The sequence below is a fragment of the Oryctolagus cuniculus genome, chromosome 5 (genome assembly GCF_964237555.1).
Source record: "Oryctolagus cuniculus chromosome 5, mOryCun1.1, whole genome shotgun sequence".
Classification (NCBI taxonomy): domain Eukaryota; kingdom Metazoa; phylum Chordata; class Mammalia; order Lagomorpha; family Leporidae; genus Oryctolagus; species Oryctolagus cuniculus.
This window is the reverse complement of record NC_091436.1, coordinates 85,070,315-85,096,426: the sequence shown is the minus strand read 5'-3', so window position 1 is coordinate 85,096,426 and position 26,112 is coordinate 85,070,315. Positions and strand designations below refer to the sequence as shown.

Here is a 26,112-nt window from a genome sequence, read left to right as displayed (position 1 = left end):
ACTATTGGTTGAACTCTATAATTAACACACAATTATTCTTAGGTGTTTAAATTTAACTGAAAAGTGATCCCTGTTAAATACAAGAGTGGGAATAAGAGAGGGAGGAGATGTACAATTTGGGACATGCTCAATCGGACTTGTCCCAAATGGTGGACTTAGAAACATGCCAGGGGATTCCAGTACAATCCCATTAAGGTGGCATGTACCAATGCCATCTCACTAGTCCAAGTGATCAATTTCAGTTCACAGTTGATCACACTGATAGGTCTAAGAGTCAATGGGATCACGCAAACAAGACTAGTGTTTGCTAATACTAACTGATAGAATGAAAAAGGGAGAGAACGATCCAACATGGGAAGCGGGATACACAGCAGACTTGCAGAATGGCAGATGTCCTAAATAGCACTCTGGCCTCAGAATCAGCCCTTAAGGCATTCAGATCTGGCTGAAGAGCCCATGAGAGTATTTTAGGCATGGAAAGCCAAGACATTCTGGAAAAAAAAAAAAAGACCTAAATGAAAGATCTCTGTGAGTGAGATCCCAGTGGAAAGAACGGGGCCATCAAAGAAGGAGGTACCTTTCTCTGAAGGGAGGAGAGAACTTCCACTTTGACTATGACCCTGACTGAATAAGATCGAAGTCGGCAAACTCAAAAGACTTCCATAGCCTTGGCAACTCATGACTAGAGCCTAGGGAGATTACTGACGCCATAAACAAGAGTGTCAAATTGTTAAGTCAACAACAGGAGTGTACTTACTCCTCATGTGAGATCTCTGTCCTTAATGTGTTGTCCAATGTGAAGTAATGCTATAGCTAGTACTGAAACAGTATTTTACATTTTGTGTTTCTGTGTGGGTGCAAACTGATAAAATCTTTACTTACTATATACTATATCAATCTTCTGAATATAAAGATAATTGAAAATGAATCTTGATGTGAATGGAATGGGAGAGGGAGCGGGAGATGGGAGGGTTGCGAGTGGGAGGAAAATTTTTGGGGGGAAGCCATTGTAATATATAAACTGTACTGTGGAAATTTATATTTATTAAATAAAAGTTTTAAAAAAGAAAAATACAGTACACATTCAATATAGACCTAATTTTTCTGAATATTTTTGCTCTATGGTTTGTTGAATCCATAGATGAACCCACAGATCAGGGAGCCATTAGTGTATTTTATTACCTGTTAAGATAGCCCTCTTTTTGCATTTTTTTTTTGACAGGCAGAGTGGACAGTGAGAGAGAGAGACAGAGAGAAAGGTCTTCCTTTACCGTTGGTTCACCCTCCAATGGCCGCCGTGGCCAGCGCGCTGCGGCCGGCGCGCTGTGGCCAGCGCACTGCGGCTGGCGCACTGCGCTGATCCAATGGCAGGAGCCAGGTACTTATCCTGGTTTCCCATGGGGTGCAGGGCCCAAGGACTTGGGCCATCCTCCACTGCACTCCCTGGCCACAGCAGAGAGCTGGCCTGGAAGAGGGGCAACTGGGACAGAATCTGGTGCCCCGACCAGGACTAGAACCCAGTGTGCTGGCGCTGAAAGGCAGAGGATTAGCCTAGTGAGCCGCGGCGCTGGCCTTGCATTTGTTTTTTAAATTTGCCTATGCAAGTTTCTTAGTTAATTTTCCAAGTTTCTCAAAAACCTTTATATTTCAACTGTAGATGCATTAAAGGAATGAAATAATTGAGGGAGGAATGGAGGTTACGTTGTCCCATTAGTATAAGTAGTGCTAGCTTAATGGCTTAATGTCTTTTTTCCTATAGTAATTTCATTAATTATACCTTAAAACAATGTAATAATTTTGATGATATTTTGTTCTTCTAAAATGGTTGAGATATGCTTTTTAAAAAAGCATTATATGAATTCTTATAAAATACAATTAAAAAGCTAAAAAGAAAAAAAAACTAAATGTGGGAGAAAATAAGTTTATTTATTGACTTATTTGAAAGAGTTACATGGCTGGCGCTGTGGCTCAATAGGCTAATCAGCCGCCTGCGGCGCCGGCACACCGGGTTCTAGTCCCAGTCGGGGCGCCGGATTCTGTCCCAGTTGCCCCTCTTCCAGGACAGCCCTCTGCTGTGGCCCGGGAGTGCAGTGGAGGATGGCCCAAGTGTTTGGGCCTTGCACCCGCATGGGAGACCAGGAGAAGCACCTTGCTCCTGTCTTCAGATCAGTGTGGTGCACCGGCTGCAGCGCACTGGTTGCAGCGGCCATTGGAGGATGAACCAACGGCAAAGAAAGACCTTTTCCTCTGTCTCTCTCTCTCTCTCTCTCACTGTCCACTCTGCCTGTTAAAAAAAAAAAGTCACTATATCAAAATAACAAAAGGAAGCCATTATATATCCAGTGCCTATAACCAGCATCACAATATTTTAGTACTCCTTGTGTGCCTTTTTTCAGTCTCTTTCCTTTTTGTTCCCTCAGCATTAACTACTTTATAAATTTGATGTTACTCATTCTTTGTGTTTTTTAAATTTTTATCATTCATGTATGCATTAATAAACAACATATTTCTGTGAAATGACAGCCTTTTACTCAATTTTCTGTTGGTTGATTTGTGTTTTTCTTAGTTATTTGTAAGAGGTGTTTTTCTTTATTTTATTTTATTTATTTATTTATTTTTTTTGACAGGCAGAGTGGACAGTGAGAGAGAGAGACAGAGAGAAAGGTCTTCCTTTGCTGTTGGTTCACCCTCCAATGGCCGCCGCGGCCGGCGCACTGCGGCCGGCGCACCGCGCTGATCCGATGGCAGGAGCCAGGAGCCAGGTGCTTATCCTGGTCTCCATGGGGTGCAGGGCCCAAGCACTTGGGCCATCCTCCACTGCACTCCCTGGCTACAGCAGAGAGCTGGCCTGGAAGGGGGGCAACCGGGACAGAATCCGGCGCCCCAATCGGCACTAGAACCTGGTGTGCTGGCGCCGCAAGGCGGAGGATTAGCCTAGTGAGCCGCGGCGCCGGCCTCTTTCCTTTATTTTTTATAAAAAGTTTTATTTATTTGAAAGGCAGAGTTACAGAGAGAAGGAGACAGAGAGAAAGAGATCTTCCATCCTCTGGGTCACTCCTCAAATGGCCACAACAGTTGTGGCTGGGCCAGGACCAAATGCCAGGAGCCTGGAACTCCATCCAGGTCTCCCTCATGGGTGGCAAGGGCTCAAGTATTTGGATCATCTTTAGCTGCTTTCCCAAGTGCACCAGTAGGAAGCTGGATCAGAAGTGGAGCAGCAGGACTGGAATTAATGCCTGAATGAATTGATGGTGTTGCGGTGACAGATTAACCTACTGTGCCACAATGCCAGCCCCTGTAGGAGGTGTTTTTTTCAAAAGCTTATTTTGGGTGTGAATTCTTTGCTAAATGTGTTTTGTAGATACATTTTCCTAGTTTGTAACATTTTTGATTCTTTTTATGGTGTCTTTTGAAAAAAAAAAAAAGCCTTATTCTTTTATCTTCATGTATTGAATTTTTTATGCCTTAAGAAATCCATCTATATCTCAAGATCACAAAAATATCTCTAACATTGATTTTTTGGAAAAAGATTTATTTATTTGAAAGAGTTACACACAGAGAGAAGGAGAGGTAGAGGCAGAGGCAGAGGCAGGGCAGAGAGAGAGAGAGAGAGGGGTTTTCCATTTGCTGGTTCACTCCCGAAATGGCCACAATGGCTGGAGCTGTGCTAATCCAAAGCCAGGAGCTTCTTCCAGGACTCCCAGATGGGTGCAGGGGCCCAAGGCCTTGGACCATTTTCTACTGCTTTCCCAGGCCATAGCAGAGAGCTGGATAGAAAGTGGAGCATCCGGGACTCAGACTGGCGTGCATATGGAATGCCGGCACTGTAGTTGGCAGCTCTACCTGCTAGGCCACAGCTCTGGCCCCTCTAACATTGTTTTTAAAAAAGAATTATTTATTTGTTTGAAAGGCAGAGTCATAGAGAGAGAGGAGAGGAAGGCAGGAGAAAGAGCAGAGAGGAGGGAAGGAGGGAAGGACGAAGAAAGGAAGGGGGGGGTAGAGATCTTCCATCTGCTGGTTCACTCCCTATATGCTGGTTGGGCCAGCCTGAAACCAGGAGCCAGGACTTGGCTTCCAGTTTTCCCACATGGGTAGCAGGAGCCCAGATACTCAGGCTGATATCTGCCATCTCCCAGGTCCATTAGCACAAAGCTTGACAGGACAGTAGCTGGAGCTTGAACTAGGCACTCTGATATGGAATGTGGGATGCTGTGTTTTGTTTTTATAAGTGTATGGCAGGAGTTTTTTGTGGCAGTTAAGATGTGCTTGGGGGGCCAATGCTGTGGCATAGGCGGGTAAAGCTCCCGCCTGCAGTGCCGGCATCCCATATGGCCGCTGGTTCGAATCCCAGCTGCTCCTCTTCCAATCCAGCTCTCTGCTATGTCCTGGGAAAGCAGTGGAAGATGGCTCAAGTTCTTGGGCCCCTGAACCCCTGTGGGAGACCCAGAAGAAACTCCTGGCTCCTGGCTTTGGATTGGCCCAGCTCCAGCGATTGCGGCCATTTGGGGAGTGAACCAGCAGATGGAAGACATTCTTTCTCTCTCTCTCTCTCTCTCTCTCTCTCTCTCTGCCCCTCCATAACTCTACCTTTCAAAAAAAAAAAAAAAAAAAAAAAAAAAAGAGAGAGAGAGAGAGATGTGCTTTGGGTACCTGCATAGTCTGCCTGTGTTCAAGTCCTGGCTTTGATCCTGATTCTAGCTTCCTGCTAGTATACACCCTGGAATCCAGCAGATGATGGTTCAAGTACTTAGATCCCTGCCACCCATGTGGGTGACCCAGACTGGATTCCTGTCTTCAGCCTGGGCCAGCCCTGGGTGTTGTGGTCATTTGGGGAATGTACCAGCTGATGGGCGGTCTCTGTATGTTTGTTTCTGTTGGTCTCTGTTTGCAAATAAAGATTTATAAAAAATATAAATTTATCTTTCACATCAGAATCTTTAATCCACTTAGATTTGATTTTTGTGGCTAGTAGGATTTGCAGATCCAATTTTAATTTTTTCCTCATTTGGAGTGAAATTTTCCTGGAATGTTTATTCAGTAGTTTTCCCCCTCCTCACTGATTGGCTGTGTGTTATAAATAAGCATAGACTTAATTTTTAGCACTTTATTCTGTTCAGTTATTGAACAGAATAACAGTTTTTTTTTAAAAAAAATTCATATATTGATATCTTACCTATACCTTAATATCTGGTAGAGAAAGTCCTCCCCCCCTTTCTCTGTAAAAAGTCTTGGCTATACTTGACTCTAACTTTTGTATACATTTGTGAAATACAGTGTCAGGGTTCATAAAACATCTGAGGAAATTCTGATTGAAATTGCCTTATATATATAGATCACTAAAAGAAAGGCTGAGATTTTTGCAACATTTAGTCTCCCTATCTAAAATTTCTTTTTTTTTTTTTTATCTTTTATTTAATGAATATAAATTTCCAAAGTACGACTCATGGGTTACAATGGCTTCCCCCCCCATACCGTCCCTCCCACCAACAACCCTCCCCTTTCCCACTCCCTCTCCCCTTCCATTCACATCAAGATTCATTTTCGATTATCTTAATATACAGAAGATCAGCTTAGTATACCTTAAGTAAGGATTTCAACAGTTTGCTCCCACACAGAAACATAAAGTGAAAAATAATAGATGATTTTTTTTAAATGATGATGAAATCAGATCAGACCTATTGTCATGTTTAATCCCAGTGAGAGTCAAGTTGGGAATTGAAAATTTCTTTCTTTTTTTTTTTTTTTTTTTTTTTTACAGAAGATCAGTTTAGTGTACATTAAGTAAAGATTTCAGTCGTTTGCACCACCATAGAAACACAAAGTGAAATATACTGTTTGAGTACTCGTTATAGCATTAAGCCTCAGTGTACAGCACGTTAAGGACTGAGATCCTACATGAGGAGTAAGTGCACAGTGACTCCTGTTGTTGACTTTACCAATTGACACTCCTGTTTATGGCATCAGTAATCTCCCTATGCACCAGTTATGAGTTTCCAAGGCTATGGAAGCCCCTTGAGTTCTCCGACTCTTATCTTGTTTAGACACGGTCATAGTCAAAGTGGAGGTTCTCTCCTCCCTTCAGAGAAAGGCACCTCCCTCTTTGAAGACCTGTTCTTTCCACTGGGATCTCACTCACAGAGATCTTTTTGCCAGAGTGTCTTGGCTTTCCATGCCTGAAATACTCTCATGGGCTTTTCAGCCAGATCCGAGTGCCTTTAGGGCTGATTCTGAGGCCAGAGTGCTATTTAGGACATCCGCCATTCTATGAGTCTGCTGAGTATCTCACTTCCCATGTTGGATCACTCTCCCCTTTATTTATTCTATCGGTTGGTGTTAGCAGATACTAGACTTGTTTATGTGCTCCCTTTGACTCTTAGTCCTTTCATTATGATCAATTGTGAACTGAAATTGATCACTTGGAGTAGTGAGATGGCATTGGCACATGCCACCTTGATGGGATTGAATTAGAATCCCCTGGTATGTTTCCAACTCTACCAATTGGGGCAAGTCAGCCCGAGCATGTCCCAAATTATACATCTCTTCCCTCTCTTATTCCCACTCTTATGTTTAACAGGGATCACATTTCAGTTAATTTTCAACACTTAAGAATAACTGTGTGATAATTACAGAATTAAACCAGTCATATTAAGTAGAACAGACAAAAAAAAATACTATGAGGGATAATGTATTAAGTTGTCCATTAGCAGTCAGAGCTATGCTGATCAAGTCACCATTTCTCATAGTGTCCATTTCACTTCAGGAGGTTTCCTTTTTGGTGTTGAGTCAGTTGTCACCGATCAGGGAGAACATATGGTATTTGTCCCTTTGGGACTGGCTTACTTCACTCAGCATGATGTGTTCCAGATTCCTCCATTTTGTTGCAAATGACTGGATTTCGTTGTTTCTTACTGCGGTATAGTACTCTAAAGAATACATATCCCATAATTTCTTTATCCAGTCTACCGTTGATGGGCATTTAGGTTGGTTCCAGGTCTTGGCTATTGTGAATTGTGCTGCAATAAACATTAGGGTGCAGACCGCTTTTTTGTTTATCAATTTAAACTCCTTTGGGTAAATTCCAAGGAGTGGGATGGCTGGGTCGAATGGTAGGGTTATATTCAGGTTTCTGAGGAATCTCCAGACTGATTTCCATAGTGGCTTGACCAGTTTGCATTCCCACCAACAGTGGGTTAGTGTCCCTTTTTCCCCACATCCTCGCCAGCATCTGTTGTTGGTAGATTTCTGTATGTGAGCCATTCTAACCGGGGTGAGGTGAAACCTCATTGTGGTTTTGATTTGCATTTCCCTGATTGCTAGTGACCTTGAACATTTTTTCATGTGCCTGTTGGCCATTTGGATTTCCTCTTTTGAAAAATGACTATTGAAGTCCTTGGCCCATCTCTTAAGTGGGTTGTTGGTTTTGTTTTTGTGGAGTTTCTTGATCTCTTTGTAGATTCTGGTTATTAACCCTTTATCTGTTGCATAGTTTGCAAATATTTTTTCCCATTCTGTCGGTTGTCTCTTCACTCTCCTGACTGTTTCTTTTGCAGTACAGAAACTTCTCAATTTGATGCAATCCCAATAGTTGATTTTGGCTTTGACTGTCTGTGCCTCCCGGGTCTTTTCCAGAAATTCTTTGCCTGTGCCAATATCTTGAAGGGTTTCTCCAATGTTCTCTAATAACTTAATGGTGTCAGGACGAAGATTTAGGTCTTTAATCCACGTTGAGTGGATTTTTGTGTAAGGTGTAAGGTAGGGGTCTTGCTTCATGATTCTGCACGTGGAAATCCAGTTTTCCCAGCACCATTTATTGAATAGACTGTCCTTGCTCCAGGAATTAGTTTTAGATCCTTGATCAAATATAAGTTGGCTGTAGATGTTTGGGTTGATTTCTGGTGTTTCAATTCTGTTCCATTGGTCTATCCATCTGTTTCTGTACCAGTACCATGCTGTTTTGATTACAACTGCCCTGTAGTATGTCCTGAAGTCTGGTATTGTGATGCCTCCGGCTTTGTTTTTGTTGTACAAGATTGCTTTAGCTATTCGAGGTCTCTTGTGCCTCCATATGAATTTCAGCATCATTTTTTCTAGATCTGCGAAGAATGTCTTTGGTATCTTGATTGGGATTGCATTGAATCTATAAATTGCTTTTGGGAGAATGGACATTTTGATGATGTTGATTCTTCCAATCCATGAGCATGGAAGATTTTTCCATTTTTTGGTATCCTCTTCTATTTCTTTCTTTAAGGTTTTGTAATTTTCATCGTAGAGATCTTTAACGTCCTTGGTTAAGTTTATTCCAAGGTATTTGATTGTTTTTGTAGCTATTGTGAATGGGATTGATCTTAGCAGCTCTTTCTCAGTCATGGCATTGCTTGTGTATACAAAGGCTGTTGATTTTTGTGCATTGATTTTATATCCTGCCACTTTGCCAAACTCCTCTATGAGTTCCAATAGTCTCTTAGTATAGTTCTTTGGATCCTCTAAGTACAGAATCATATCGTCTGCAAAGAGGGATAGTTTGACTTCTTCCTTCTTGATTTGTATTCCTTTGATTTCTTTTTCTTGTCTGATGGCTCTGGCTAAAACTTCCAGAACTATGTTAAATAGCAGTGGTGAGAGTGGGCATCCCTGCCTGGTGCCAGATTTCAGTGGAAATGCTTCCAACTTTTCCCCATTCAATAGGATGCTGGCTGTGGGTTTTTTATAAATTGCTTTGATTATATTGAGGAATGTTCCTTCTATACCCAATTTGCTTAGAGTTTTCATCATGAAAGGGTGTTGAATTTTATCAAATGCTTTCTCTGCATCGAGATAATCATATGGTTTTTCTTCTGCAGTCTGTTAATGTGGTGAATCACATTGATTGATTTGCAAATGTTGAACCATCCCTGCATACCAGGGATGAATCCCACTTGGTCTGGGTGGATGATTTTCCTGATGTGTTGTTGTATTCTATTGGCCAGAATTTTATTGAGGATTTTTGCGTCTATGTTCATCAGGGATATTGGTCTGTAATTTTCTTTCAGTGCTGCATCTTTCTCTGGCTTAGGGATTAAGGTGATGCTGGCTTCATAGAAAGAATTTGGGAGGATTCCCTCTTTTTCGATTGTTCTGAATAGTTTGAGAAGAAATGGGATTAGTTCTTCTTTAAATGTCTGGTAGAATTCAGCGGTGAATCCATCTGGTCCTGGGCTTTTATTTGTTGGGAGGGCCTTTATTACTGTTTCAATTTCTGTTTCAGTTATGGGTCTATTTAGGTTTTCGATGTCTTCATGGTTCAATTTAGGTAGGTTGCATGTGTCCAGGAATCTATCCATTTCTGATAGGTTTTCCTGTTTGCTGGCGTACAGGTCCTTGTAGTAATTTCTGATGATTCTTTTTATTTCTGTGGTGTCTGTTGTTACGTTTCCTTTTTCATCTCTGATTTTATTGATTTGGGTCTTTTCTCTTCTTTTTTTAGTTAGTTGGGCCAATGGGGTGTCAATTTTGTTTATTTTTTCAAAAAACCAGCTTCTCGCTTGGCTGATTTTTTGTAATGTTTTTTTGGATTCAATCCTATTAATTTCTTCTCTGGTTTTAATTATTTCTCTTCTCCTACTAGATTTGGGTTTGGTTTGCTGCAGTTTTTCTAGGTCCTTGAGGTGCGCTGAAAGCTCATTTATTTGGTACCTTTCCAATTTCTTGGTATAGGCACCTATTGCTATAAATTTGCCTCTCAATACTGCTTTTGCTGTATCCCATAAGTTTTGATATGTTGTGTTGTTGTCTTCATTTACTTCCAGAAAGTTTTTGATTTCTCTTTTGATTTCTTGAATGACCCAGTGTTCATTCAGGAGCATGTTGTTCAGTCTCCATGTGTTTGCATACTTTCTGGGGTTTCCTGAGTTGCTAATTTCCAGCTTCATCCCGCTGTGGTCTGAGAAGCTGCATGGTATGATTCTAATTCTTTTAAATTTGCTGAGACTTGCTTTATGGCCTAGTATGTGGTCAATCCTAGAGAAGGTTCCATGCGCTGCTGAGAAGAATGTGAAGTCTGTAGATGTAGGGTTGAAAGTTCTGTATATATCTGTTAGATCCATTTGGGCTATAGTGTCATTTAAATCTGCTGTTTCCTTGTTGATCTTCTGTCCGGATGATCTGTCTATTTCTGAGAGTGGAGTATTGAAGTCCCCCAGTACTATTGTATTGGAATCTAAATCTCCCTTTAAGTCCCTTAACATATCTTTTAAATAGACCGGTGCCCTGTAATTAGGTGCATATACATTTATAATAGTTACATCTTCCTGTTGAATTGAACCCTTAATCATTATATAGTGTCCCTCTTTGTCTCTCTTAACAGTTTTTGTATTAAAGTTTATTTTGTCTGATACTAATATGGCTACACCTGCTTTTTTTTGGTTTCTGTTGGCATGGAATATCTTTTTCCAACCTTTCACTTTCAGTCTGCATGCCTCTTTGTTAGAGAGATGTGTTTCTTGTAGGCAACAAATAGTTGGGTTGTGTTCTGTGAGCCAGTCAGCTAAACGGTGTCTTTTAACTGAAGAATTCAGACCATTAATGTTCAATGTGACTATTGATACGTAGTGACTTTGCCCTGCCATTTTCCCGGAAATATTTTCTAGTATATGTTTTGAGCTTCCCATGCTCTTTTACTGGTAGGTGTTCTTCCTTTCCCTTCTTTCATATTGATGGCCGTGTTTCTGTGTTTCTGAGTGTAGCACATCTTTAAGTATCTTTTGCAGGGCCGGACGAGTGGCCACAAAGTCTTTCAATTTCTGTTTGCTATGAAAGGTCTTTATTTCACCTTCATTCACAAATGAGAGCTTAGCAGGATATAATATTCTGGGCTGGCAATTTTTCTCTCTTAGCACCTGTGCTATGTCTCGCCATTCCCTCCTAGCTTGTAGGGTTTCTGATGAGAAGTCAGCTGTGAGTCTGATTGGAGATCCTCTGAGAGTAATCTGACGTTTCTCTCTTGCACATTTTAGGATCTTTTCTTTATGTTTCACTGTGGTAAGTTTAATTACCACGTGTCGTGGTGAGGATCTCTTTTGGTCATGTTTATTGGGGGTTCTATGAGCTTCCTGTACTAGGATATCTCTGTCCTTCTCCAAACCTGGAAAGTTCTCTGCTAGTATCTCACTAAAAAGGCCTTCCAATCCTTTCTCTCTCTCCATGCCTTCAGGAACTCCTAGAACTCGAATGTTGGTTTTTTTGATAGTATCCTGTAGATTCCCAACAATATTTTTTAGGTTTCTAATTTCCTCTTCTTTTCTTTGGTTTGACTGTATGTTTTCCTGTGCTCTATCTTCTAAGTCCGATATTCTCTCTTCTGCTTCACCCATTCTGTTTTTAAGGCTTTCTAATGTGTTTGTCATTTGATCTATTGAGCTCTTCATTTCATTTTGATTTCTCTTCACTATAACACTTTCCTGTTCTACTAGTTTCTGAGTTTCATTTTGACTCTTCCTTAAAATTTCGTTTTCACGAGAGAGATTTTCAATCTTGTCCATTAAGGATTTCTGTAGTTCAAGGATTTGCTTTTGAAAACTTCTAAATGTTCTTATCATAAATTTTTTGAAATCCGTATCTTGCATTTCTTCTATCTCATCATCTTCATACTCTTGGCTTGGGGTGTTTTGCTTATTTGGAGGCATCATAGTGTCATCGTTGATCTTGCTCCCTCTATTTCTGTGTTTGTTACCCGGCATAGTTAATTCTTCTTGCGTCACTGTGCGTTTTTTTTTTTCTTTTTTCTTTTTTTTTTTTATTTATACTGTGTCCGTGTTAAGTGGACTGCCTGCTGTTGGAGGAGCCTTGGAGGCTTGAGATGGGTGCGGCCTGAGAGCTCTGCCTGGTTCTTCCAGGTTAAGGGTGTGCAAAGGTGACACCCTCAGGTTATGCGTGGTAAATCTCTCTCTTTTTATTTATTTATTTATTTTATTTATTCAGGGGGTAAGTAACACCGCAGGGCACGGCTGTGCAGAATTGATGGTATTTAGCTTCCAGTCTTTGGCTCCTCTGGACTCCCACTGGGTTGCCTAGGCTACTGAATTGTAGTGACTCAGTTCCTTAGCTCTCCCCCATTGATATGTAAATCCAGAGCGCAGGCCTGCTCTTTGTCTCTTGGGAATTCTAGCCTTGCAGCCTTGTAACCTTTGCAAGGTTAGGGGGAAGAGAAACCCCAAAGCTTTTTTTTTTCCTTCTTTCCGGTAGTGAGTTTGCTGCACTTTCCGGTCCCCCTCTAGATTCTGACCCCCGTTTCCCCACCAATGTCTCGGGTTATTGAGCTCACCTCCCCTTCCAGCGCCGATGTGTGGACTCGGAGCCCTGAGCGTCCCAAGTCTCCCCGCTGTTGTCTGTGTGGCATGCACTCCCCTTGGAGCACTGGGGCTTCTGCGGCTCCGTCCCGCGACTTGGCTTCCGCGCGGTGGGCGACCTTGTTCTCCCAGTAGGTCCTCCGATTCACGATTCCCGTGCAATTTTTTCCTGGTTCTTTTTTCTGCGGCTACCGTAACTCCCCTTTTATTAAACTAAATTTTCCCGGACTATCGGTGCGCGCCCTCACTATTCCGCCATCTTGGCTCCGCCCCGTATTCTCCCTATCTAAAATTTCAATGGAGTTTTATAATTGTTTCTAGAAAGAATTTGCACATCTTCTGTTAGATTTATTTTTAGGGACTTTACATTTTGGGCTGCTATTTTAAATGCTGTTGACTTTATAATAAATTTTAATTGATTATTGCTTATTTTATGAAAACACACTCTACTTCTTGCATTTTGATTTTATATTCAGTAACCTTACTAAACTCCCTATTATTTCTAATGGTTGATGTTTGAGAGTCTATTGATTTTTAGAGTAGTTTTTTAATGTGGACATTCATAACATTTGCAAGGATAACTTTTTTCCAGACTTTTATTCTTGTTTTCAAAAATTGCTTTATCCATGCATTGCTTTGTGTCATGAGGATTGTGGAGGTAGGAACATCATTATGAAAAAAAAAGTCAATTAGAGGTGTACAAACCCAAGGAGCCATGTTACAATAGTAGCAAATGTGAATAATTATAATCATTTCTTAACAAGACACCATTTATGGAAGAAAAAATTTAATTGCTGTTGCAGAGAGCATCTGTATGAAATAGAAATTGATTTCAATAATATTAGTGGAGAAAATGTTCTGGTAAATGGAGGGAACTCTATGTAAAATTCTGGCAACAATTTATTACCCCAGATACTTAGGCTGTGGCCAGTAATTAATGAGTCCAAAAGCTCTAAGGGGAATTTTGGGTGATACTTGGGAAATATTGCACTGAGTATAAGCCTAATTGAATTGCTTTGATAAGTAAAGTTTCATATAGTAAAAGGTTTTTTTTTCTTACAAGTACTTCAGTTTCATAGCAAGAGTGGCATTGAATACTTAAACAAGGAAGAGAGCATTCATGAACAATATCTAGATCCTTGAGGTACTAATGCATCCAATTAAAAATAATTACACTATCATTTCATCTATAACTTCGCGATTCAAGTTTTTAGTTTTGGCAAACATGGCTATAGGGTATTTTGCATTTCTTCTATTTCTCTTGATAAATTCTGCTTTTTTTCATATTTGGTAGAAATACAAAAATTGTAATCATTGAACATAGGACTCTGGCAGTTAGAACGTTTAAATCCTTCAGCCTTCTGGGGATGAAAAAGGACGGCAACATTTAGAACTCTTGATTTACAAACAGGGTGGTCACATATTTTCCTGTGTGAAGACTTCCACAACTTTCTTGGTTGGGTTATCGTGAGAGGTTTGACTTAAATTTGCTTCTAAGCCAACAAAAAGATTCTGCTTTTGGAGCCATGTGAATGGGCCACCAATAAAGTTCCATCAGATTTCAGTCCATTCATCAGACACCCACAGTTATTGAGCAGTGTAGCATCAATGACAGAAACTGGTATTAGGTCACTAATTCCACTCTCATCAATGACGTCCTCTGCAATAACACCATCTTTTTGTAGAATGGCCCGTGACTCCTGGGTCATGCTCACTCATCAGAACTAACAGGGTTTATCCTTTTCACTGTAATATTTGAGTTTTGTGTCACATACCTATAAACGTAATTATCTTCATCATTGTCAATTCTAAGTATTTTTTAGTTCCCTTTAGGATTTCTTCTTTAGCATATAGATTATTTATTTTTGTTAATTTGCTCATGAATGAAATTTTCCATTTTCAGTGTAAAATAAGTTATTATTGACATCTAATTATATTGTGGTAGTATATCTTTTTAATTAAACTTACTTTAGAAATATACTTTCCTTTCTTATAAATATATGTATGTATTGCCTTTGAATAAAAATTGTGTTTGTATATACACAAAATTATTAAAAGTTATAGAGTCCCTGGAGGTCATAGTTCTTTTTGATAAGAATTATCAATGTTATCTTAATTTTTAGATTTATTGTTTATTTATTTGAAAGGCAGAGTAACAGAGAGAGACGGGAAGGCAGAAATCTTTCATCTACTAGTTTATACCTGAAGTGGCTGCTATGAGCCTAGAACTCCATGTGGATCTCCCACATGGGTCACAGGGACACAGCACTGGGGCCATCTTCTGCTGCTTTCCCAGGTGCATTACCAGGGAGCGGGCTTGGAAACAGAGCAGCTGGATCTCGAACTGGCACTCCAATAATGGCTGCTGGTGTCACAATTGGCATCTTAACCTACTGTGCCACAGTGTCGGCCCTGCCATCTTAAGTTTAATATACAAAATTCTAATTAGAAAAAAAGTGACTATAGGAGCCAACTGTTTAAAAAATTATGAGGAGAAAATTTAAGTAATTTTTTTGCAAATTGGAAAAATCTCAGTCAACATTTTATTCTGAATTCAAAAATCCTCAGTGTTTTATCTATAAGATGACATCCAAACTCCTTGGCCCAGAATTCAAGGCTTATGTGTCATTTTAATCCTCCTTTTTCTGCTAATTCCATTTATGACCTTTCTCAGTCAGAAAAACAAAGAATGATTTATTCATCTTAAACCTGTTTTAACTACCCTGATCTTCTATTTGATAAAAGATGATTTTCAGAAATGGGTAAAACCATAATTCTCATGCAAATATAAAAATGAACATGTATTAAACAGTGTAATTTATTTATTAATCATGGGGGAATTAATGTGTACATGTTATAACTAGCTCAAAAGAGAATGCTAAACAGACACATTTGTGGATCAGGAATATTCAAATGGACATGCAACTGGAGGTGACACTGATTTTTCCACATGGGGAAAAGGAAATTGGTTGAACCCCTATAGACAGGACAGACTTTGCTTGTCTGTAAGCAAAAACTGGTCTTGCTGTCACTTATTTATAACTTTTAGAATTATAAGATAACTCACAATGAAAAGCTACTATTGATAACCAGCAACTTCGACAGTGCCCGTTTTCCTCTTTTCTCTATATATCTTATCTTGTTTTTCTCTTTCTTTCTCCTATTTAATGCCCAGCTGTTTTTCTTTCTTTTTTTTTTTAATTTTATTTATTTATTTATATATTTTGACAGGCAGAGTGGACAGTGAGAGAGAGAGACAGAGAGAAAGGTCTTCCTTTTGCCGTTGGTTCACCCTCCAATGGCCGCCGTGGCCGGCGCGCTGCGGCCGGCGCACCACGCTGATGCGATGGCAGGAGCCAGGAGCCAGGTGCTTTTCCTGGTCTCCCATGGGGTGCAGGGCCCAAGCACCTGGGCCATCCTCCACTGCACTCCCTGGCCACAGCAGAGAGCTGGCCTGGAAGAGGGGCAACCGGGACAGAATCCGGCGCCCCGACTGGGACTAGAACCCGGTGTGCTGGCGCCGCTAGGCGGAGGATTAGCCTAGTGAGCCGCGGCGCCGGCCTCCCCAGCTGTTTTTCAATGGCCAGCAATACCTACTGAAGTGGGGTTTCTTCCCTTGTACCCCATAAAATATAGTCTTATTGTCATTGAGTGATTATTTACTTATATGTATTATTAATTATCAATCTAGCATTTTTATCTATTTAAGGTAATTTTATTTTTTATTTTATTATTATTTTTACCTAAGGTAATTTTAAGGGCAGAAGTTATATTCCTTTCAAAGGGTAGGTACTCATTAGTAATCTGTTGTTTCATTTGTTGAAAGAAGGTTAGTAGCTGGCGCCGCGGCTCATTAGGCTAATCCTCCACCTAGCGGCGCCGGCACACCGCGTTCTAGTCCCGGTTGGGGCGCCGGATTCTGTCCCGGTTGCCCCCCTTCCAGGCCAGCTCTCTGCTGTGGCCAGGGAGTGCAGTGGAGGATGGCCCAAGTCCTTGGGCCCTGCACCCCATGGGAGACCAGGAGAAATACCTGGCTCCTGGCTCCTGCCATCGGATCAGCGTGGTGCGCTGGCCGCAGCGCGCTGGCCGCGGTGGCCGTTGGAGGGTGAACCAGCGGCAAAGGAAGACCTTTCTCTCTGTCTCTCTCTCTCACTGTCCACTCTGCCTGTCAAAAAATAAAAAAAAAAATAAAAAAGAAAGAAGGTTAGTATCTTTTTCCTTTTTATTATGACATGTGTTCCTTAACTTCTACCAATTCTATCCAATGACTTCATATGCAGAATAATCATGTATTGTTTGATTTGGCATTATTGAGTACTTAATATTGGGTACTCCAGCACAAAATCACATTTAATAGTTATTTTAAATTTCTGTCCATTTCCAACACTGCCAACTTCAGAAAGTGGAGAGGAGGGTTGTCTTGGAAATAAAGGATGTTTTCCTCTTCCAAAATATACCCATTGGAGCCGGAACTGTGATGCAGCGGGTTAACACCCTGGCCTGAGGCACCGGCATCCCATATGGGTGCTGGTTTGAGACCTAGCTGCTCCACTTCTGATCCAGCTCTCTGCTATGGCCTGGGAAAGCAGTGGAAGATGGCCCAAGTCCTTGGGCCCCTGCACCCACATGGGAGACCTGGAAGAAACTCCTGGCTCCTGGCTACGGATCGGCACAGCTCCAGCCATTGTGGCCTTTTGGGGAGTGAACCAGCAACTGGAAAACCTCTCTCTCTCTCTCTCTCTCTGCCTCTGCCTCTGCCTCTGCCTCTACCTCTCCTTCTCTGTGTAACTCTGACTTTCAAATGAATAAATAAATCTTTAAAAAAAAATACCTCTTACACTAAGTTCACAAAATCATGCAGAAAGCCATAACACCCAGAGAAACAGTTAATTTTTTCCCACTAAATATGAGCTTTTCTTTCTCTTCTGGTATTTACAAGTATATAGAGTTCAAATCTTGTTTTTCTAATATTCCAATCTTAGATGCATATTTTAATTATTTATAAATAATATTTATTTTTATAAGTTCTAATTATAAAATTCCATTTATACAGATGAGAGATGTTAACAAACTTTATATAAAGCCAATTACAAAGAATGAAAGTAGCACACAGACGGATACACACATATTGCCACCAACAATTGTGAGATCATATGAGTGGAATGAATGGGAATTAAGAAGAAAAGCTATAAAAATGGTTTGTAACAATGTTTTATAAAATTATTTATAGGCTGGGGAATTTTTGTATGTTGTTACTCAGAGTTGGTAAGTTAAATTATTTATGTATAAAATAATGAGTTCTACAGAGCTCTTTGGTAACATAAAAGTAATTAGCATAATTTATTATTTCCCAGCTTTAGACCATGAGATTGTGTTTTAATTTTAAGCAAATGTAGAAATGCAGAAAGATAAAACTACTCTCAAATTAGATCAGCCAGTAACACAAACAATGATAATTGCTATTTCTTTCTCTCTCTGATAATTTTAAAACTTGGTGCTAGTATTTATAGAAATACCAATTTTCTTAAATCATTTAAAGTATACCCTTTTCTTGATAAATTACAGAGGTTATCCTCTCTTATTGTCAATGTATTGTTTCCAGACATTGGGCTCTCTTCTTCTTCTGATTCCAATAATCTTAATCACAATAGATACCTACCATTAAAGTCTGTTTTTGAAAGTCTCATCCCTATATAACTCAATAGAATTTCCTAGACTTGCTTTTTATGGTATTATGTCATTTTGAACAACAAATATTTTTTAGTGTTAATAACATAAATGTTTAAATGTTTGTAGCCTTTTCTTAGTATATTTTAGTCCATCTCTTTTACTGAAATCAGGCAATTAAAAACTTATTTGAGAGGCAGATAGACATAGAGAGAGCTCCCATCTAATTCACTCCCCAAATCCCTGCAATGGCCAAGTACTTGAGCCATCATCACTGCCTCCCAGGGTCCACATTAGCAGGAAGCTGGAAATCAGGAGTGGATTCAGGCATTGAACCCAGGTACTCCTAGAGGTTGTTTATTCAGAGCTTGCCATAGCAAGCCAGTAAGCCAGTGGTCACTTGCATTTGGCAGACTCAAAGCAGGAAGAGGAGTGGGAAGTTTTATAGTGAGAAAGGGGAAAGCTTCAGGGTACTCTGAATTGAAGGGTATTGACATGGGAAAAACAGTAGGCAAGCTAACCAGAAACAAGGCATCTGTGTGATTGGTTTGGTGAGCATTTTTGGCTTTCTCTGATTGATTCTGAGTTGGGGAGCTAACCAAATCCTGACCATTCTGGGCCAGTTGCTACAGCACAGAAGTTATGATTTGGTTTCCTAGACTAATGCAGAGGTTGTGAGAGTTCTACTGGCATGCATGTCTATCCTTTGTATATCCAATCTCTCACAGGCTTCCCACTAACTGTAGCATTTCCTTTGCTCCAGCATTACAGTCACCTGATTTCCTGGGATGAGGAAGGATAAGTTTCCCCATGTATTGTCCAGATCATTGTTCCTTTAGCATTACTGTCAGTTACTCTTCTGTAACTCAGACATTCATCTCCCATATTATGTTTTGTTGTTCATTAAACTTACAAATTCATAGACATGTATTGGGTAACATATATATCTCATGATCTTGTTCTGGGGCTAACACTCTAGCAAGTGATATTGATACACTGAAAAAATTGTAGTGCCTCTTAATAAGTGATAGAACAGAAGTGAAATAAGAATTTGTTTTGAGATAACAAAAAAAGAGGTGATAGAATGGGTATTTAGAGGGCTGAATTTCAAACTGACTTGAACCTTCTCTTTCCATTCCTAAATTTCCACTTAATTTTGATTTCTACCATTAACATCATTATCCCCTAAAATTGCATCCCGATGAATGCCAGCTCCCCGAGCATCACTTCCCAACCTGTTAATAAGACAAAACTGAAGTCATTGCCAAAAATCTGTACTAGAAAGCAGAGCTGTGGCTGTTTTAGAGGAAGAACAGGGAATTTGGAGTTGATAGAGCAGGTCTTTCAGCCTAAGGTAGATTGGTGGTGGGTGGGAGTTTGAATAGGATTGGCTAAAGATCATGAAAAAGCAGTCCAGCAAAGTGAAGATATTTGAGGGGCCAGAGCTGTGGCATGGCAGGTAAGGCTGTCACCTGCAGTGCTGGCATCCTATATGGGTGCTGGTTCAAATCCCAGCTGCTCCACTTCCAATCCAGCTTTCTGCTGTTGCCTAGGAAAGCAGTGGAAGGTGGCCCCAAGTCCTTGGGCCCCAGCACCCACATGGGAGACCAATGGCAGGAGCCAGGTACTTCTCCTGGTCTCCCATGGGGTGCAGGGCCCAAGCACTTGGGCCATCCTCCACTGCACTCCCTGGCCACAGCAGAGAGCTGGCCTGGAAGAGGGGCATCCGGGACAGAATCCGGCTCCCTGACCGTGACTGGAACCCGGTGTGCCAGCGCCGCAAGGCGGAGGATTAGCCTAGTGAGCTACGGCGCCGGCCTGTATATTAATATTTTTTAATCACAGGTTAATAGTAATCCATAAAGGATGTGAGCAAAATGTGGAGTGATATAAAAATTAAACTGAAAACATCAGATCTTTTATATTAATAACCTAGGATGAAGCCAATTTTATAAAGTCAATATAAATCTTAAATTTTGTCTTTTTAAAAAATAAATGAGTGGGGCCAGCGCTTTGATGTAGGGGGCTACTAAGCCTTTGCCTATGGCACTGACATCTCATATGGGTGCCTGTTCGAGTCCTGGCTTCTCTGCTTCTGATCCAGCTCTCTGCTGATGGCCTAGAAAGCAGTAGAAGATGGCCCAAGTCCTTGGGTCCCTACACCCATGTGAGAGACCCAGGAGAAGCTCCTGGCTCCTAGCTTCGGATCGGCTCAGCTCCAGCTGTTATGGCCATTTGGGGATTGAACCAGTGGATGGAAGATTTCTCTTTCTGCCTCCCCTCTCTCTGTCCGTAACTCTACCTCTCAAATAAATAAACAGAATCTTTAAAAAATAAATAAATAAATAAACTAGTGGGAAATCCAAGTTGTATGAATCTCAAAGTACAAAAGTGAAAGAATTATAAAATTAACCAGTAAGTGAGTTCACTATAATTCAAATCTGTGTGCTCTTTCTTTTGGTCCATTTTCAACATTTTGTATCTTTTCCAGCTTCTCAGAAAAGGAAATTTAAATTTCTATTATGTTCTAATGCCTTACAGAAAAATGCCATCTTATAGGATCATTTTCTTTTTGGATTGAGGAAAAAAATAGGCAGCTATTAACTATCACCTGATAATACTTCATATTATTTGTTCAGTAAAAGAATATTAATTCATGTTTTCTCTTTCTATTCAGGCCAATTTGCGTCAGAAAATTACTCACTCGGTACAAACTGATCTTAGTCACATGAGAAGAGAAAATTGCTCACAGGTATACCCTCCCAAGGACGTTAGCACGCAGACCATGAGGGAAGGCAGCACTCGAGTACCCAGGCCCCAGATTTACATAGCTGGTCTTCGCGGGGGGAAGAGTAAAGTCACCCATGGGGTCAAGGTGAACTTAACTAGATCTGTCAATGAAACCTAGTTAGAGACCACATGCTTAAAGTAGATGTTACCCAACTATGAACATAAAAAGTACTTTTACATTCATGAAAGTTAATATGACAATTCATTGATTGAGTGAGTGTTTACTGAATATTTACCATATCTCCCTATTCTGTCAAAGTACTACAAAAACACTAAACGGTTGTTTTTTGTAATACATTTTCATTCTATTAAAATTGAAAGGTAAAACATTGTCCAGTTGCCTTTTATTTTTTTATTTTATTTTATTTTGTATTCTTTGTTTTTTTTTTTTTTTTTTTTTTTTTTTTTTTTTTTTTTTGACAGGCAGAGTGGACAGTGAGAGAGAGACAGAGAGAAAGGTCTTCCTTTTGCCGTTGGTTCACCCTCCAATGGCCGCAGCAGCCAGTGCACTGCGGCCAGCGCACCGCACTGATCCGATGGCAGGAGCCAGGTGCTTCTCCTGGTCTCCCATGGGGTGCAGGGCCCAAGTACTCGGGCCATCCTCCACTGCACTCCTGGCCACAGCAGAGAGCTGGCCTGGAAGAGGGGCAACCGGGACAGAATCTGGCGCCCTGACCGGGACTAGAACCCGGTGTGCCGGCGCCACAAGGTGGAGGATTAGCCTAGTGAGCCGCGGCGCCGGCTCAGTTACCTTTTATTTGTTAGAAAAAGTTTGGCAGCATTAAGATTGAAATTATGACACCATTTAGATATTAATATAAAATTATTATCATTGGAATAGAAAGCCATTTATTTCTCATCTAATGTTAAACATTAAGATTTTAAACCCTAATCAATATTATTAGTTTTAGTGGCTGTTAAGTGTTAACACAGAAATTAAGCTGATTCATGACAAAACCTCAATAATTTGGAGTAATTAGAGCAGGTTCATATGATGCTTTTAAAAATCTGGCAATTTTACATTAAAATAAGGATTTTACTATCTTTGAAAAAAAATCAGACTGTCTGCAAGTAGTGGTTTGCTCTTTTACAGGGCAGGCAGTTGTGGGACTCCATTATTTCATCCAATTACTGTGATCTTCCTCGCCACCTACTGCACTCCTTGGCCTTGTTGGCCAGACTCTGTAGACAGTTGCTTAGGGCCTCTCGGAATCACTGATAGCTGCCTTTTAGACCTGCAGTTTTATTGCCACGCATGTGGGAGACCTGGATGAAGCCCTTGGCTTCAGCCTGGCTCAGCCCTGGCCATTGTGACCCTCTGGAGAGTGAATCAACAGATTGAAGATCTCTTTTTCTCTCTTTCAAATAAGTAAATATCTTTAAAAAAAAAAAAAAAAAACGAATGAAGCAATGGATGAACTGGAAGTAGGGTACTGCCTGAGTAATTATTTTAATAGACAAGATGGGAGTTGAGGGAGTTGATAAGGATTTCAGAGTAAAGTAGTTATTACTAAAGAAGAGGGAAGAAAAGGGAGAGAGAAAGATGGAAGACTATTTTTGGGGGAAATTGTGGGAAGTAAAGTTGCATAAGCAGAGTTAGTATACTTTTTGGAAGTCTTGGAGAGGCAAAGGTATATTTTGCTTTTTTTTAGTAAGACATTAGAAAACCACTGCAGATTCTTGAACAAAAGATGGATTAGGGAGTTGGGGAGATGGCCAGGAAGCTATTGCAAGAACAGGAGCATGCAATGATAGATGTAAAGAGGCAGATGTTAGATTTTCCTTACGGGGATATAACATCTCAGGAAAGGGAGGAGAAATCAAAATATAACCTCAGAGTTTCTGCCCTGAGAAAAGTTAATTAGGGAGAAGGACTAGTTGGTCAAAAAAAAGTGTTCAGGCCGGCGCCGTGGCTCACTAGGCTAATCCTCCGCCTAGCGGCGCCGGCACACCGGGTTCTAGTCCCGGTCAGGGCGCCAGATTCTGTCCCGGTTGCCCCTCTTCCAGGCCAGCTCTCTGCTGTGGCCAGGGAGTGCAGTGGAGGATGGCCCAGGTGCTTGGGCCCTGTACCCCATGGGAGACCAGGAGAAGTACCTGGCTCCTGCCATAGGATCAGTGCGGTGCGCTGGCTGCAGCGCGCTGGCCGCAGCGGCCATTGGAGGGTGAACCAACGGCAAAAGGAAGACCTTTCTCTCTGTCTCTCTCTCTCACTGTCCACTCTGCCTGTCAAAAAAAAAAAGTGTTCAGTGTTCAAAACTTTGAGCTTAACAAATGACAAGGATGGTAAATAGTGATAGGAATTTAGGTTGTACTAAGACGATTTGGAAAGTCAGCCCTACAGGAATGACAGTGGAATGAGGAGGAAGAGGAGACAAAATAAGATAGGGAAGCAGTTAGCAAAGCGGAAAAAGATGTATAGGAATTTTTATCATCCTACTACTCAGTGGCTGTTACCTGGTATCTCTGTGGCAGTTTCATCATCATAAAATGGGGACAATTATTCTCAACTCATTGGGTTGTCATGGAGATTAAATGCCTTAACAGACATAAAGCACTCAGCCACAGGAAGAGCCCTGTGTTATTTCTATTGTGCTCTTGTTCCTGCTTTTCCACTTTTTGTTTTTTAGCTTTCAATGAGTGCCTAGAATAATGTTTGGCACATTATAGCTTTCAATGAATGGTGAATAAACAACAGAGTGAGGAATTAAAAAAGCTCAATGGAGTAGCATTGCTGAGCTCTCTTTTAAAAGAGTTGGCTTGAGTAAAGATAAGACTGCAACAAGTTAAGCAGAAAATGGTACAAGTAGATAGAGATTACATATCCCGGACTAACAGGAAAAGGAAAATGAGAATATGATAACTAAACAAGGAAGAGGAGGCAAGGGAATGTTAAGCTCAAGTGTGAAATGTGTGTACACCGACAGTGATTACTCATGTTTAACTCTCCTAGTCCAGACTCTGAATTTTATGATAGCTCCTTCTGTGTTTTTATTCTCTCACTTATAAAATGAAAGACTTCTTTTGGCTTTTTAAAAATTAATGTTACACCATCAAATTAAATGTTTTAAAATAATAACCTAGAAATTGGTTTGGATGTTTTTCTTCATGGCAGAATGAGGGTATTGAGCTTAATTGTTATGGAAACAATTATATTTATATATCTACATTTGTCTATGTGTTCTTTATGACTGACTTTATTATAAATATTACCACTTTAATCTCTTACATAGTTACAATACTTGTTTTTTTTTTTAAAGATTTATTTTATTTATTTGAAAGACAGAGTTACAGAGAGAGGTAGAGATAGAAAGGTCTTCCATCCGCTGGTTCACTCCCCAGATGGCCACAATGGCCAGAGCTGAGCCGATCCAAAGCCAGGAGCCTCTTCTGAGTCTCCCACGTGGGTGCAGGGGCCCAAAGACTTGGGTCATCTTCCACTGTTTTCCCAGGCCATAGCAGAGAGCTGGATCCGAAGAGGAGCAGCCGGGACTAGAACTAGCACCCATGTGGGATGCTGGTGCTTCAGGCCAGGGCGTTAACCAGCTGTGCCACAGCGCCAGCCCCTACAATACTTGAATTTAACAATAACTGTTTAAGCTTTAGTTATTTGCTTCCTGAAAAACCTTTTTATTAATTGAGATCATACTTTATTACTAACAGATGTAGTGCTGTGCGTCCTTTGATACAATTCATTGCAACTAGCATAGCTTACATGACTAAGCAAAGATAGAAGTGAGCAGGGCATCAAAGCAGGTACTGCAGGTTGCTGGTGATAATTAGGAATAACATTATCATCTCAAGTGGCAATAGGAGTAGCTGCTTGGAACACTGTAAAGCTACCTTAACAGGCAAATGTGACCTTACCATACGTGCTGAAAATTGCTACTTCTTGCTCTAATCAGGGTTGTAAATAAAGTAGACACACATAAAAGAACAACATTAAATCAGTATTTTTTTCCACTAAGACTTAGGATAATTCACAATAAAGGAAGCTCAGACCAAGACTGTCAATAGGAGCATCTTCCAGCTCAGGCTGGAATCAGGATTTCAGCTTCCTGTAGATGTAGACCTTGGAAGGCAGTGGTGATGACTCAAGTTTGGTTTGGTTCCTGCTGCCCACATGGGAGATGGGGATTGAATTCCTGGCTCCCAGCTTTGACCAGGATGGGGGTGGGAATTTGGAGAGTGAGCATCTCTCTCTAAACTGTAAAATAACTATACTAATTATTCCAGACATTAATTAATTGGAGAAAGCTAGCTATTAAGTTAACAGGAAATAATATTTATGCCATGGATGTGCTAAAATTGTAAAGTACAAAACCCTACTTTGAATAAATAAAAAGTTCTCTAAAATTGTACAATCTAAGGAATCTTGCTGTTTGAAATTATATCAGTAAGAATGAAATACCAGGGTCCTTTTGATACAGAAAAGCAGCCTCAATTTCCAACTTAGCTCTAAGGGCTTCATTTAAAGAGCTTCTGAGTACCACATTCCACATCTACAATAACTTTTTATTTCTAAGAAACATTATCCTGAGGCAATTCTATAATCCGTATCTGATCTAGACCTCTTTACATGCAACCTTGCTTGAGTCTGTCTAAACACTGATTCATTTAAACTTCTCTTCAGTCCATCTTTCCCCCGAATTCCATAAATCTTTGTCTCTTGAAACATCCTGTGGTTCCTCTGGTGTCCAGTTTACCTTATTGCAATGGGTCAATAAACCTGACATTTTTTTAAAATCATCATTACAAATATTCATAAAGGTAAATTTGTGGAGAGAGAGGAGAGGAGCATAGTAGATTGCTATCCAGGAAGCTTTCTTGGAGTTATCTTGAAATAGAAAGAGCCTGAATATATTTTTATTTCCTTTTTTAAAGATTTATTTCTTTTTGAAAGGCAGAGTGACACAGAGGGAGAGACAGACACAGAGAGAGAAAGAAATAAGAGCCTGAATTTAGAGACAATGAAACTTGAATTTGATTCTTGATGCTGTCCCTCCTGTGATAATTCAGTTCTTTAAGATTTGTCCCATCACCTATAAAAAGGAGGATGATAGCTGCCTTAGAGGACTATTGTAGGGTTCAAAATAAATGATATTTGTAAGGTGCCATTTTTAACCAATATTTATTATGCCTTTAGTATGTCACACATTAGTCTAAGTTTTTACAGTTATTCCTTTTTGTATCTTCACAAAATCATATAAAATATTTTCCATTATATAGATAAAAAAATGAAGCCTAGCAGGTCGCAGAGTTAATAAGTACTGGGACCTGGCTTTGAATATAGAAAACTTGATTCCAGAGTTTATATACTTCACAAGCAGGCTTT

General features: G+C 40.4%; 1 protein-coding gene across 5 annotated transcripts in view; it reads left to right on the top strand.

The window, feature by feature from the left end:
* The window catches only part of CFAP206 (cilia and flagella associated protein 206), a 53,622-nt gene extending 32,654 nt beyond the window's left edge, over positions 1-20,968 (top strand). For 4 of the 5 annotated variants that reach the window (XM_008263187.4, XM_008263188.4, XM_002714565.5 and 1 more), the window contains exons 12-13: positions 17,377-17,520; positions 20,668-20,968. In XM_008263187.4, the coding sequence (XP_008261409.2) occupies positions 17,377-17,520; positions 20,668-20,898 (375 nt within the window). In that variant the 3' untranslated portion in view covers positions 20,899-20,968. The remainder of the gene's footprint in view (positions 1-17,376; positions 17,521-20,667) is intronic. The other variant, XM_008263189.4, reaches the window with a different exon arrangement.
* The last annotated feature ends 5,144 nt before the right edge of the window (positions 20,969-26,112 follow it).